Source organism: Salvelinus alpinus, chromosome 35 (genome assembly GCF_045679555.1).
Source record: "Salvelinus alpinus chromosome 35, SLU_Salpinus.1, whole genome shotgun sequence".
Classification (NCBI taxonomy): Eukaryota; Metazoa; Chordata; class Actinopteri; order Salmoniformes; family Salmonidae; genus Salvelinus; species Salvelinus alpinus.
The window spans coordinates 18,823,228-18,838,106 of NC_092120.1; the positions used below are offsets into that span (position 1 = coordinate 18,823,228).

General features: G+C 42.0%; 1 protein-coding gene across 1 annotated transcript in view; it reads right to left on the reverse strand.

The window, feature by feature from the left end:
- The window catches only part of LOC139564115 (glycoprotein endo-alpha-1,2-mannosidase-like protein), a 42,162-nt gene extending 39,973 nt beyond the window's left edge, over nucleotides 1-2,189 (reverse strand). Inside the window, exon 1 of the mRNA XM_071383324.1 lies at nucleotides 764-2,189. Coding sequence (XP_071239425.1) covers nucleotides 764-1,259 — 496 coding nt within the window. The 5' untranslated portion in view covers nucleotides 1,260-2,189. The remainder of the gene's footprint in view (nucleotides 1-763) is intronic.
- Nucleotides 2,190-14,879: the final 12,690 nt, after the last annotated feature.

Genomic DNA, 14,879 nt, shown 5'->3' on the forward strand with positions numbered 1-14,879 from the left:
CTTACAAGGCTGCTGGTGGGCTTAGGTGAGCGTGCGGAGCTGTCCACTACAGGAGTGCTGAAATAAACTGGCAGAGCGCAAGAGAAGTGAATAAAATGAATTGTGTGGCCATAACTTTTTAATACATGCGACCATGGCTTTTTAGATATTGTAATCAAATATTCCACACAGCTTGTGAGGGACATGGCTTGATCAATTAGCTGCATGCATACTATATGTCTGTGCCAGTGGCCTGCTGTGCTGGCTGCTTGACAGAAACCGTTTTTGATATTCCCCTCTATCAGGGTGTGGACAATCATTTCTCTGGCTGCAACATATGCATTTATGAGCTGTCACTTCATGCGTGTCCTGAAAGATAAGCACCATTACGATTAAAAAAAGGGGTCTAAAGAGTCACTGCATGTAAGAAGGCATATTTCATCACTCAGACATAAGGCATCACTTATTCTGTCTAAGGATATAGTAGAATGGTTGTCTGTTGGAATAAGGGAGACAGACAGCACGAGCAATATGCAACACAAGCAATGGATTCAAATGAGCCATAACAGTATACATCTGGCAGAATATATAGCCTATATGCATCAAAGTTAGTCATTCAAATCTTTGGCCCATATATATCCTATTGTAGCTGTGCTCAAAGTTGAACCAAATGTTAAAACTTTAAAGTTAACTGGACAGGCAGTGCAGCAACACAACTAATACGAATGTTAAAACTTGTTTGTATGTTTCAGTATAGAATAACCACTGCACCTTTGCACTCTACCTGCAGCAGCCGCTCCAATCTGCTCCATGTGTGACTCCAATACATCCGGATCTCTCGAGCTGTACGGACCGAGATCAGGGTAGAAACTGGAGCCGATGTCCTCCGGCGGCATATGCCTCCCTTTCGGGTAACTGGCGGCGATTTTGGGGTCCCAATGTGGCACGAGGACATGGTCCCAGTGCATGTATTTCCCATCCATCGACGGGTTCCCGTACCACACGCTGTAGAATATGTGGACGTCGTAAAATATGGTTCCTTCAGGTCCCGAATTTGATAAAACGACTTTGGCGCGCACCTGCCCCGGGGAGGAGACGAAGTCTTGAGACACCGAGCGCCGGTCCATCCTTCCTCCAATCATCGGCAGGAGGCCCAACCCCGGGGCCAGGTCTGAGAACCCATCGCTGGGCTTCAGAGTTCTCAAACCCATCATGGTTCCAAAAATGAAGAGTGTAAATAAAAACAGAGCTATGCACGCTTTCTTACGCAGCCTGGCCATTGCGGATAGATTGTCTCTCAGATGTGATTCCTGCTGGAGTGAACCGGGGGTTCGTGGTCGGCTGAAGTCAGCGATGTGGATAAGACTTGCTTTTCTCCAAACGTCGTATAGCCTATAGGCAGTATACTATAACAGTTAGCCTATCTTACAAGTTCACCTACTACACTCTGGAAAAGTATACAATGCAGGCCTTCATATAGACTATTCATAAATGCAGTCGCTGTCGGGAACGCAGAAAATGTATAACTTTATGATTAATAGCCTAATAACTATTAGCCTACATGATTGCGGACGAAGCCTAGTGGTCGCGTTGCATGACGCAGTGGAATCTGGCATTGCATTTAGATCTGAGTGATGTGAAATTATTTGTCTCTTTATCAGGTTCTCAAGCGGAGTTAACTTGCTCAATTCAACCAGTTAACAGAATACGTTGTCTTAAGGAGCCCACTTTACCTTGTTGTAGTGGAGAATGTGAAATAAGGATTCATGGCACATTTTGATTAGTTTTCCCCAATTGCAATGGTGAAGGCTATACCACCATCTGATTATATGCGCTCTTGGAGAAAATGTGCACATTTCGAGTTAAGAATAGCCTCCATGTCAAGTGATCAAATCTCTCTGATATCTTTCTATCGTCTATAGGCTACAGTCAGACGTTGGCTCCTGATGGCTGAATTGTCGTCACTCTGTTACACTATTTCGCTTTTCGCTGCTACGCTATTTCGCTGCTGGCTCGATGTATCGCCTACCTAATGCTTTACATTAGGCTCGGAAGTAAACCCACGTAGTGACAGCAACGAAAACGTTCTAAATTCAATGTAACAAGATCCTGGACGTGCACACTCCGTGGTCGCTGTCCATGGTAGCAATACGCCATCAGCGATGGCTGCTTTTTACCGTCCATGTTTTGCTACATGGAGGCGGAGCTTTGGCCGGGCTGGTGTTATACTGAGATTTGTTTTACATTATGTTTGGCGCAAGGGGACTGATTGATGGCAACTATAGGCTATGCATGTACCTATACAAAATAGGATATTGGAGCCTTATTGATGATGATAATAGACTGTAAGTTACATACACAATAAGGCCAGAGTTGCAAAGTTGCAGTGTAGCCTACAGGATGAACCTACAGGATGAACATGCTGTCAAATGAACAATGAAGCCATATAGACTCCAGTCTTTAACTCATAACTTATACTTAATGCCTTCTTCCTTTCCAATGAGGTGGTCATCGGTGAAAGTGGTATTGCCTTAACCCATAACAGTCTAAGCCCTGTCTAAGCCGGTGGTCTACTAAGCTAATTTGAATTGTTTTAAGGTCATACCAAGGACAATTTTGCTATTTGATTTTGAATTTTAAGACCCCTTGAAGTATAACAAAAATATATGAAAAAAATTATTTGATGCAAAATTATTTTTGGCCTAACTTCTATTAGACCATATAAACGCATTGCATAACATATTCACTACACGGGACAACAGCGAGTCCCAAAAAACATCTAGAGGAAGTTCGTTCTGAAGTGTCTGTCCTATATCTGAGAAATATATAAGAAAGATCAGGAAACGTATATATATACAGTATATATACACACACTACTGTTCAAAGGTTTGGGGTCACTTAGAAAGGTCCTTGTTTTTGAAAGAAAAGCACATTTGTTGTCCATTAAAATAACATCAAATTGATCAGAACTACAGTGTAGACATTGTTAAAGTTGCAAATGACTTTTATTGCTGGAAACGGCTGATTTGTAATGGAATATCTATATAGGTGTACAGAGGCCCATTATCAGCAACCATCACTCCTGTGTTCCAATGGCACCTTGTGTCAGCTAATCCAAGTTTATCATTTTAAAAGGTTAATTGATCATTAGAAAACCCTTTTGCAATTATGTTAGCACAGCTGAAAACTGTTGTGCTGATTAAAGAAGCAATAAAACTGGCCTTCTTAAGACTACTTGAGTATCTGGAGCAGATTCATTAAATAGTACCCGCAAAACACCAGTCTCAACGTCAACAGTGAAGAGTCGAATCCGGGATGCTGGTCTTCTAGGCAGAGTTGCAAAGAAAAAGCCATATTTCAGACTGGCCAATAAAAAGGAAATATTAAGATGGGCAAAAGAACACATACACTGGACAGAGGAACTCTGCCTAGAAGGCCAGCATCCCGGAGTTGCCTCTTCACTGTTGACATTGAGACTGGTGTTTTGCGGGTACTATTTAATGAAGCTGCCAGTTGAGGACTTGTGAGGCGTCTGTTTCTCAAACTAGACACTCTAATGTAGCCAGTTTGCACTGTTCTGTGAAGGGAGTAGTACACAGCGTTGTACGAGATCTTCAGTTTCTTGGCAATTTCTCTCATGGAATAGCCTTCATTTCTCAGAACAAGAATAGACTAACGAGTTTCAGAAGAAAGTTCTTTGTTTCCGGCCATTTTGAGCCTGTAATCGAACCCACAAATGCTGATGCCTCAGATACTCAACTAGTCAAAGAAGGCCAGTTTTATTGCTTCTTTAATCAGAACAACAGTTTTCAGCTGTGCTGACATAATTATAAGGGCACAAGGCGAGACCCAGATGCAGACACGGGAGGCAGATTGTTTGAGTCTTTGATATTTATTATATCCAAAAGGGATAGGCAAGAGAATGGTCGTGGACAGGCAAAAAGTCAAAACCAGTTCAGAGTCCAGGAGGTACAGTGTGGCAAGCAGGCTCGAGGTCGGGGCAGGCAGAATGGTCAGGCAGGCGGGTACAGAGTCCAGAAAACAGGCAAGGGTCAAAACCGGGAGGACTAGTAAAAGAGAATAGAAAAGGCAGGAGCACAGTAAAAACACGCAGGTTGACTTGTATGTACAAGACGAACTGGCACAGAGAGACAGGAAACACGGGGATATATACACCAGGGATAACAAGCGACACCTGGAGGGGGTGGAGACAATAACAAGGACAGGTGAAACTGATCAGGGTGTGACAATAATTGCAAAAGGGTTTTCTAATGATCAATTAGCCTTTTAAAATGATCAACTAGGATTTGCTAACACAACGTGCCATTGAAACACAGGAGTGATGGTTGCTGATAATGGGCCTCTGTACGCCTATGTAGATATTCCATTAAAAATCTGCTGTTTCCAGCTACAATAGTAATTTACAACATTAACAATGTCTGCACTGTATTTCTGATCAACTTGATGTTATTTTAATGGACAAAAAATTTGCTTTTCTTTCAAGAACAAGGACATTTCTAAGTGGCCCTAAACTTTTAGTGTGTAGTGTATATATTTTTTACATGTATTTAACCACTTATTTTTTTGCCACTAAACAGACTCCATATATACTTCCACACATTTTTTTAACTGGTACCGGGAACCTTCAGATTAGTCTTGTGAGGCCTGTGGGCATAGTTTTGTAGGCCAAACCGTTCGGACTGTACAGGTGATTTTGTGAGAAGACCAATTTTTGGGGGATGTCTCATGGTCTGACAAACATAGCACTAGCTCTGCCACCTTTCACCACAGATGCAGAATTGCGACATCAGCAGATGTGGTGGATTGAGGCGCATCCAATGCAAAAAATATATACATCTCTACCTTAAAATGACAGATTTTTATGGGGATATTTTTATTATGCTAATTCGATTTCCACAGGGGCGCGGACATCGACTCTCACTCACTCACACACTCACACACAGACAGTATGAACTCATTAGCTCATTGGAATATTTCTAACCTTCGTGAAAGGGGAAAAAGCTCCAGGGTGTCTGTCACATCGTTTCAACATCCTCATCAGCAGCCGTACGTCTACCTACAACGGATGAACCGCAGCGCAGCGTCAGTACATCGGGTGTCAAATAAGGGCACATAAGAGTAGGCATAGGAAACAAGGGCTGTTGATAACGCATAGGGACTGATGCTTGTTTGTTTGCTTTTGTTCATTGGTTTGCAAAACTTCAAAAGCATCATCAAATCAAATCAATAATCAAATCAAATTGTTTTTGTCACATGCGCCAAATACAACAGGTGTAGGTAGACCATACACGGAAATGCTTACAATCCCTTAACCAACAATGCAGTTTTAAGAAAAACTACTGAAAAATAAGAAATAAAAGTAACAAATAATTAAAGAGCAGCAGTAAAATAACAATAGCGAGGCAATATACAGGGGGTACCGGTACAGAGTCAATGTACGGGGGCACCGGTTAGTCAAGGTAATTGAGGTAATATGTACATGTAGGTAGAGTTATTAAAGTGACTATACATAGATGATAACAACAGAGAGTAGCAGGGGGGGCAATGCAAATAGTCTGGGTAGCCATTTGATTAGATGTTCATTATTATTGTTTGGGGATAGAAGCTGTTTAGAAGCCTCTTGGACCTAGACTTGGTGCTCCGGTACCGCTTGCCGTGCGGTAGCAGAGAGAACAGTCTATGACTAGGGTGGCTGGAGTCTTTGACAATTGTTAGGGCCTTCCTCTGACACCGCCTGGTATAGAGGTCCTGGGTGGCAGGAAGCTTGGCCCCAGTGATGTACTGGGCCGTACACAACTTGACTTTCCTGAACTATTTGTGTGTGGATATTGTAAAAAAGCAGATTTAGGACTACTGTATTATACTGCATAAAGCCAGCCGTATAATTTTTTTATAAGACTATTGTGTTTATTAAGTAAGCTACGGGGGTTCAAAAAGGGTTCTTCAAAGGGGGGCAGCCGAAGAACCTTTAGGTTTTATATAACACCTTTTTCTCAAAGAGTGTAATCTCTTGTGGGAGAATTTTACTTCTGGGTAACCAAGATTAGAACACAATCATTTCGCTACACCCTCAATAACATCTGCTAAATATGTGTATGCAACCAATAACGTTTGATTTGATTTGGTTTTGAGATTACTGAGTGCATGGCATTCTTCCAGTCTCGATCCTCCCAGAATGAATCTCATCAAGCATCATAGTAGGGTATTCCTTCAAAGTGCATCTGATCATTTTGGAAAGTCAAACCTACACACTGTTTTCGTTTTAATGGTAGGGGGCGGCCTACTGTATAACCAACGTGTATTGTGTGGTCATTAGCATATTATCTCACCAATTCCACATGGCAAACCTTATCTGTATTGTGGAAGAACTACACTGGCCTCTAGTGGTAGATTATATTTGGCTCACTGTGCGTCATTAACATGAACATCCAGCATAGTGTGCTCAACGCTAAAAATTCTAAAACAACTCAAGGACGAGATCTTCACTCTCATTTATACCGGGGCATTTTAATGGGAGAATTGTGAATGGATCGTTTCCTCTTTTTAACTATGTCTTGGTAGGCCTGTGTATGTGTACGTTCACAACTACAAATACCTAGGCGTCTGGTTCAACTGTAAACTCTCCTTCCAGACTCATATTAAGCATCTCCAATCCAAAATTAAATCTAGAGTTGACTTCCTATTTCGTAACAACGTCTCCTTCACTCATGCTGATAAACATCGTAAAACGGGCTATCCTACCGATCCTTGACTTCGGCGATGTCATTTACAAAATAACCTCCAACACTCTACTCAGCAAATTGGATGTAGTCTATCACAGTGCCATCCGTTTTGTCACCAAAGCCCCATATTACTACCCCGAACTGCAACCTGTATGCTCTCGTTGGCTGGCCCTCGCTTCATATTTCGTCGCAGAAACCACTGGCCCCAGGTCATCTATAAGTCTTTGCTAGGTAAAGCCCCGCCTTATCTCAGCTCACTGGTCACCATAGTAGCACGCGCTCCAGCAGGTATATTTCCTTGGTCATCCCCAAAGCCAACTCCTCATTTGGCCGCCTTTCCTTCGAGTTCTCTGCTGCCAATGACTGTATGAATTGCAAAAATCACTGAAGCTGGAGACTTTTATCTCCCTCACTAACTTTAAGCATCAGCTGTCAGAGCAGCTTACCGATCACTGCACCTGTACACAGCCCATCTGTAAATAGTCCACCCAACTACCTCATCCCTATATTGTTATCTATTTTTGCTCTTTTGCACCCCAGTATCTCTACTTGCACATCATCATCTGCACATCTATCACTCCAGTGTTAATGCTATATTGTAATTATTTCGCCACTATGGCCTATTTATTGCCTTACCTCCCTAATCTTACTACATTTGCACACACTGTATATAGATTTTTCTATTGTGTTATTGACTGTACGTTTGTTTATCCCATGTGTAACTCTGTGTTGTTGTTTTTGTAGCACTGCTTTGCTTTATCTTGGCCAGGTCGCAGTTGTAAATGAGAACTTGTTCTCAACTGGCCTACCTGGTTAAATAAATAAAAGTTTGGCTTTGTCAGTAGCCTACACCAGGGTGTTCCTTGATGGTTCTGCATATCGTTGTAGCCTATTTGTTCAGATTTGCTCATCAATCTATGTGAATGTGCTAAAAACGTGCATATGTGTATTTGGTGGGAAGGACATGGTTAAGACTGAAATCAGGATAGTACCTTTTCAACTTCAGTTGATATATAAAATACACAATAATGCAACTATGTCTTCATACTCTTGATGTAGATGTAGGAATAATGCCTTTGTGTCCTATTTATATATACACTACATGTATATTTATATATACACAACATGGCCAAAAGTATGTGGAGACCCTTTTAAATAGTGGATTCTGATATTTCAGCCACACTTGTTGCTGACAGGTGTGGCTACCGAGTTCCAAACTGCCTCTGTAAGCAACTGTTCGTCAGGAGCTTCATGAAACGGTTTTCCATGGCCGAGCAGCCGCACACAAGCCTAAGATCACCATGTGCAATGCCAAGCATTGGCTGGAGTGTTGTAAAGTTCGCTACCATTGGACTCTGGAGCAGTGGAAACGAGTTCTCTGGAGTGATGAATCACACTTCACCATCTGGCAGTCCAACTGCCAAATCTGGGTTTGGCAGATGCCATGAGAACGCTACCTGCCCCAATGCATCGTGCCAACTGTAAAGATTGGTGGAGGATGAATAATGGTATGTTTTTCATGGTTCGGGCTAGGCCCCTTAGTTCCAGTGAAAGGAAATCTTAACGCTACAGCATACAATTACATTCTAGACGATTCTGTGCTTCTAACTTTGTGGCAACAGTTTGGGGAAGGGCCTTTCCTGTTTCAGCATGACAATGCCCCGTGCACAAAGCGAGGTCCACACAGAAATGGTTTGTCAAGATCAGTGTGGAAGAACTTGACTGGCCTGCACAGAGCCCTGACCCCTGACTTGACTGTCCACATGCTTTTGTCCATGTGTATTTTTTTATCCATAAGGGATAGCAAAAGCATTTGATGAAATACTATCGTATATGCCTATAAATGATGGTCACCATTTTTTGGGAGGCAGTGCATATTATGTTTGACCATATTGGTAAATGACGGAATGTCTTATCCTTGGTTCGAAATAGTAAATCATTATTTTTGCAGATGGCGTTGAGGTTTCCACTGTAATTGACAACACTATTGACAGTTGTCTGTATTCCCCTAGTAGTTTTAGGCTGCATTACACAGGCAGCCCAATTCTGACCTTTTTCAACTAATAGTATTTTGGCCAATCAGATCAGATTTTTTGCAAATGATTAGGCAAAAGATCAGAATTGGTCTGCCTGTGTAAACGCAGCTTTAGTTGAGCAACAGGTTGTGAACCAGTTCAATGTGTGGAGCTTATGTGCAACTGTGCTATTTATGAACACTTACTGATGTGTGGAACCGTATACAGCCGTTTGTTTACAGTAGAGATTTAACATAAGCACTTTGTAGCCTATAGCTTAAAATGCTTTTTTTTCGTGTTTTGTTTTTAGAATTAAAACTTTGCAGAAATGACAGTGTCCTCTTACTCCCACTGGAAGCAATTGCCATTGTTCTCTTCAACTACATTTTATTAATCAATTCATAAGTGTATGACGCAACCTAATCAAGCTATACAATTATTTCGAACAAGAAACAGCAGGTTGTACAATAAACAAGACAACTAAGTTTATATGGATGACATAGGACCTACTGCCAACTAGAATTAAAGTTATGAACAGAAGCATCCATATATGGCTCATGGGCTATTAACCAATGAAGATAACGATTGATGGCGTTCTCTGTATCCAGGGGCGCCGCCAGAGATTTTGGGCCCCATGAAAAGATATCACATTGGGCCCCACCACCACAGGCCACACCAACCCTGCGTGGTTTCTGTAACCACACACCTCCAGAACCCAATCGACCCATTCAAAGCTTTAAATATCTCTACCTTTGCAGGCTTGCAACTCTTTTGTAGTCCAATATTTACTGTACGATATTTACTGACAGTGAGCTGTGAAAATATAACACTGTGCAGACATGCATGCAACATTCTGCATACAGTGGAATTCACTATTTGATGCAAGACTGATACCCTCTATAAGAAATGTGCTAAAGGCCATCTTTTACAGTCTAAATGTAATTTTAATGGTAAAATTCTTGAATGGAAAATTCTCATAACATTAATGAATAACTTAAAATAAATATAACTTAAATATACAGTGGGGAGAACAAGTATTTGATACACTGACAATTTTGCAGGTTTTCCTACTTACAAAGCATGTAGAGGTCTGTAATTTTTATCATAGGTACACTTCAACTGTGAGAGAAGGAATCTAAAACAAAAATCCAGAAAATCACATTGTATGATTTTTTATTAATTAATTTGCATTTTATTGCATGACATAAGTATTTGATACATCAGAAAAGCAGAACTGAATATTTGGTACAGAAACCTTAGTTTGCAATTACAGAGATCATACGTTTCCTGTAGTTCTTGACCAGGTTTGCACACACTGCAGCAGGGATTTTGGCCCACTCCTCCATACAGACCTTCTCCAGATCCTTCAGGTTTCGGGGCTGTCGCTGGGCAATACGGACTTTCGGCTCCCTCCAAAGATTTTCTATTGGGTTCAGGTCTGGAGACTGGCTAGGCCACTCCAGGACCTTGAGATGCTTCTTACGAGGCCTCCCGGGTGGCGCAGTGGTCTAGAGCACTGCACCGCAGTGCTATGCTGCGCCACCAGAGTCTGGGTTCGCGCCCAGGCTCTGTCGCAGCCGGCCGCGACCGGGAGGTCCGTGGGGCGACGCACAATTGGCTTAGCGTCGTCCGGGTTAGGGAGGGTTTGGCCGGTAGGGATATCCTTGTCTCATCGCGCTCCAGCGACTCCTGTGGCGGGCCGGGCGCAGTGCGTGCTAACCGAGGGGGCGGGTGCACGGTGTTTCCTCCGACACATTGGTGCGGCTGGCTTCCGGGTTGGAGGCGCGCTGTGTTAAGAAGCAGTGCGGCTAGGTTGGGTTGTGCTTCGGAGGACGCATGACTTTCGACCTTCGTCTCTCCCGAGCCCGTACGGGAGTTGTAGCGATGAGACAAGATAGTAATTACTAGCGATTGGATACCACGAAAATTGGGGAGAAAAGGGGATAAAATTAAAAAAAAAAAAAAAAAAAAAAAAAAAAAAAGAGATGCTTCTTACGGAGCCACTCCTTAGTTGCCCTGGCTGTGTGTTTCGGGTCGTTGTCATGCTGGAAGACCCAGCCACGACCCATCTTCAATGCTCTTACTGAGGGAAGGAGGTTGTTGGTCAAGATCTCGCGATACATGGCCCCATCCATCCTCCCCTCAATACGGTGCAGTCGTCCTGTCCCCTTTGCAGAAAAGCATCCCCAAAGAATGATGTTTCCACCTCCATGCTTCACGGTTGGGATGGTGTTCTTGGGGTTGTACTCATCCTTCTATTCCTCCAAACACGGCGAGTGGAGTTTAGAGCAAAAAGCTCTATTTTTGTCTCATCAGACCACATGACCTTCTCCCATTCCTCCTCTGGATCATCCAGATGGTCATTGGCAAACTTCAGACGGGCCTGGACATGTGCTGGCTTGAGCAGGGGGACCTTGCGTGCGCTGCAGGATTTTAATCCATGACGGCGTAGTGTGTTACTAATGGTTTTCTTTGAGACTGTGGTCCCAGCTCTCTTCAGGTCATTGACCAGGTCCTGCCGTGTAGTTCTGGGCTGATCCCTCACATTCCTCATGATCATTGATGCCCCACGAGGTGAGATCTTGCATGGAGCCCCAGACCGAGGGTGATTGACCGTCATCTTGAACTTCTTCCATTTTCTAATAATTGTGCCAACAGTTGTTGCCTTCTCACCAAGCTGCTTGGCTATTGTCCTGTAGCCCATCCCAGCCTTGTACAGGTCTACAATTTATCCCTGATGTCCTTACACAGCTCTCTGGTCTTGGCCATTGTGGAGAGGTTGGAGTCTGTTTGATTGAGTGTGTGGACAGGTGTCTTTTATACAGGTAACGAGTTCAAACAGGTGCAGTTAATACAGGTAATGAGTGGAGAACAGGAGGGCTTCTTAAAGAAAAACTAACAGGTCTGTGAGAGCCGGAATTCTTACTGGTTGGTAGGTGATCAAATACTTATGTCATGCAATAAAATGCAAATTAATTACTTAAAAATCATACAATGTGATTTTCTGGATTTTTGTTTTAGATTCCGTCTCTCACAGTTGAAGTGTACCTATGATAAAAATGACAGACCTCTACATGCTTTGTAAGTAGGAAAACCTGCAAAATCGGCAGTGTATCAAATACTTGTTCTCCCCACTGTACATTAACTTCTTCAATTAAAATAAAGTAACATTATCATCTATATAATTATATAACAAACAAAATAATAAAATCAGCAGCAGATTTTTCAATTAAGTATACAAACCAAATAGAAAATAAGCAGCTGTAAAAGTGGAAATGGAAAATGGAAAACAAAATGGAAATGGAAATGAAAAGGCCTGATGGTGGCGCTAGAGGAAAGGTCAAGAGGTCACCAAATCAATAGGTTTCTTCCACTTGGGGTCTTGATTGTGCACAACAAATTTTATGGCAATCCAGCCATTACTTTGAGATATATCTTGTTCTCAGTCTGTTCTCAGTCTTGTTCTCAGCCTGTGGGCATCATGTGTGTAGTGATCCAATATCCATAGTCATGCCATTTAACAGTTATCACTGGCCCTTGCTCAGCCTTACTCACCAAGGGCCCAGCGCCAGAGCCTTCTTGCCCGCAAAGTCACTGATCAAGTCTTTGAAGTCCAGCTTTCTAGCTAACTGACTTTCAATGGCAAGACTGCAAAGCCTGTCATGGGACATAGTGGACCTCAAATAGTTTTAGCTTACTGAAAGCTCTCTCGCCACCAGCAACAGTCACAGACAGTGTGTAAAATATACGTAAAGCAATGCACAATTCTCCAAAAATACTTTGCAGCTGCATCTTACAAATTGCATTCAGGAGACCAAGAGGGGACAAGTTAGGAGGGAAAGTAGCAGCATATACAGTGTTCAGGTGTCTTACTTCATGTTGAAACTCAGGTGTAAGATCTCTGGAATGCTTCATGACCAGTGGTTGGCACACAGAAGGGACTTTATCCTCACTAATCTGCCCAACTTTCAAAACAGCAGAAAATGATCCTACAATTTTTGCAGTGGTGTGGAACTTAGTGTCCACACCACTGCAATAGGATGTTGTCCATAGCAGTAAAAAACACTGTGTTTCGAAACACCGTAGCTACACTGTCCTGAGCTATCTCCTCTTGAGAGGTCTCATCGTGGAATCTCTTCCTTTTCCTCTGGCGGCTGTGTTCCTTGCTAAATTGAGGTGCAACCCGCATTTGCATAGCAATCAGTGTTGCCTCAGACAGGAGAGACTCCCATCCATCTCCAAGAGGCTCTCTGGATGTTTACTTTTTGCCAAAAACAAGAAAAGAAAAAGAAACCGTTAGTTTTATTAGTATGGCGCCCCTGTCTGTGTCATCCACGCATTGGTTTTGGTTCCTAATTCCAGTCTTTCGGTAAGGGAATACACAAACCATTGGCCTAGATAAGAAAACTCTCTTAGGTCCAGTAATCAAGAATATAATTACAAAGTTTATTGAATTCTGTCAACCTCAACCTCTCTCCTTCGTTTAAATCACTTGTCTTGGTTATCTTTTCGAACACGTTGTTTCAAATACCCACAGAGGGTCGTGGTGATAAGGATATCTAACACAACCAAATGTGGAAGCTAAAATGGTTTATCTCTTCCTGAAACACGTTTCCCTGTCATTATTATGTTTGACAGGATTGTAAAAAAGTTAGCTAATTAACACTGCAGGGCTTAACAGCATAACGTAGTCATTATAATAAAGTCTTATGACATGTTCGTTAATATCATTGGTATATTAATTAAATAATGTGCAGATATATAATAAATACAATAATAATACAAATAATTATATTGTATTATTATATTTTTACTATATTTTAACCATCAAATGTTGTATTATTATATAACTACTAGGCTTATACCACCTCAGAGAAAGGTCAATGAGAGCATTAAATAGGAGAAGTTATTTGTTTTATTTTTGCTTCATTAATCATTCTACAAGGATAACAGTCAACAACAACTTAACATTATGTGATCAGTCATCATCGATCTGGGAATTCGTTTGACCAGATAGGCCTGTCTTTTCGTGCCACAATTCCAGAAGAGGTGTACGCTAAAGACAATTGTTTCGTTTGAGTCGTTGCGGTTTTATTTCTTTAGGCTACTCTTCGGACTTCCTGCTGGAGATTTGGCTATTAATTGAGTCAAAATCCACTGGCTACATCAAAATGCAGTGGTTTGATGATGACCGATCCAAACCTCTTCGTGGCCAAAGTGGCCATCCAGTCCCATCCCCCTCCCATGAGTCACCTCAAGTGAACCACAACTGGTTTACTTACCTCTCCAAACCAACTTTTTTGCAACCGTCAGCAACATTACGACAGCAGGAAAATGACTGATTTTTTTATTTATTTATTTATTTAACCTTTATTTAACCAGGTAGGCAAATTGAGAACACGTTCTCATTTACAATTGCGACCTGGCCAAGATAAAGCAAAGCAGTTCGACACATACAACAACACATAGTTACACATGGAGTAAAACAACATATAGTCAATAATACAGTGAAAAAAAATAAAAAAAAATAAAGATAAGTCTATATACAATGTGAGCAAGTGAGGTGAGATAAGGGAGGTGAAGGCAAACAAATATATGTATAAATAAATAAAAATATAAAAGGCCATGGAGGCGAAGTGAGTACAACACAGCACGTAAAATAAAAACTAAAAAAACAATGGAATGGTTGGTTTGCAGTGGAAGAAAGTGCAAAGTAGAGACAGAAATAAAGGGGTGCAAAGGAGCAAAATAAATTAATAAATAAATACAGTAGGTAAAGAGGTAGTTGTTTGGGCTAAATTGTAGATGGGTTATATACAGGTGCAGTAATCTATGAGCTGCTCTGACAGCTGGTGCTTAAAGCTAGTGAGGGAGATAGGTGTTTCCAGTTTCAGAGATTTTTGTAGTTCGTTCCAGTCATTGGCAGCAGAGAACTGGAAGGAGAGGCGTCCAAAGGAAGAATTGGTTTTGGGGGTGACTAGAGAGATATACCTGCTGGAGCGCGTGCTACAGGTAGGTGCTGCTATGGTGACCAGCGAGCTGAGATAAGGGGGGACTTTACCTAGCAGGGTCTTGTAGATGACCTGGAACCAGTGGGTTTGGCGACGAGTATGAAGCGAAGGCCAGCCAACGAGAGTGTACA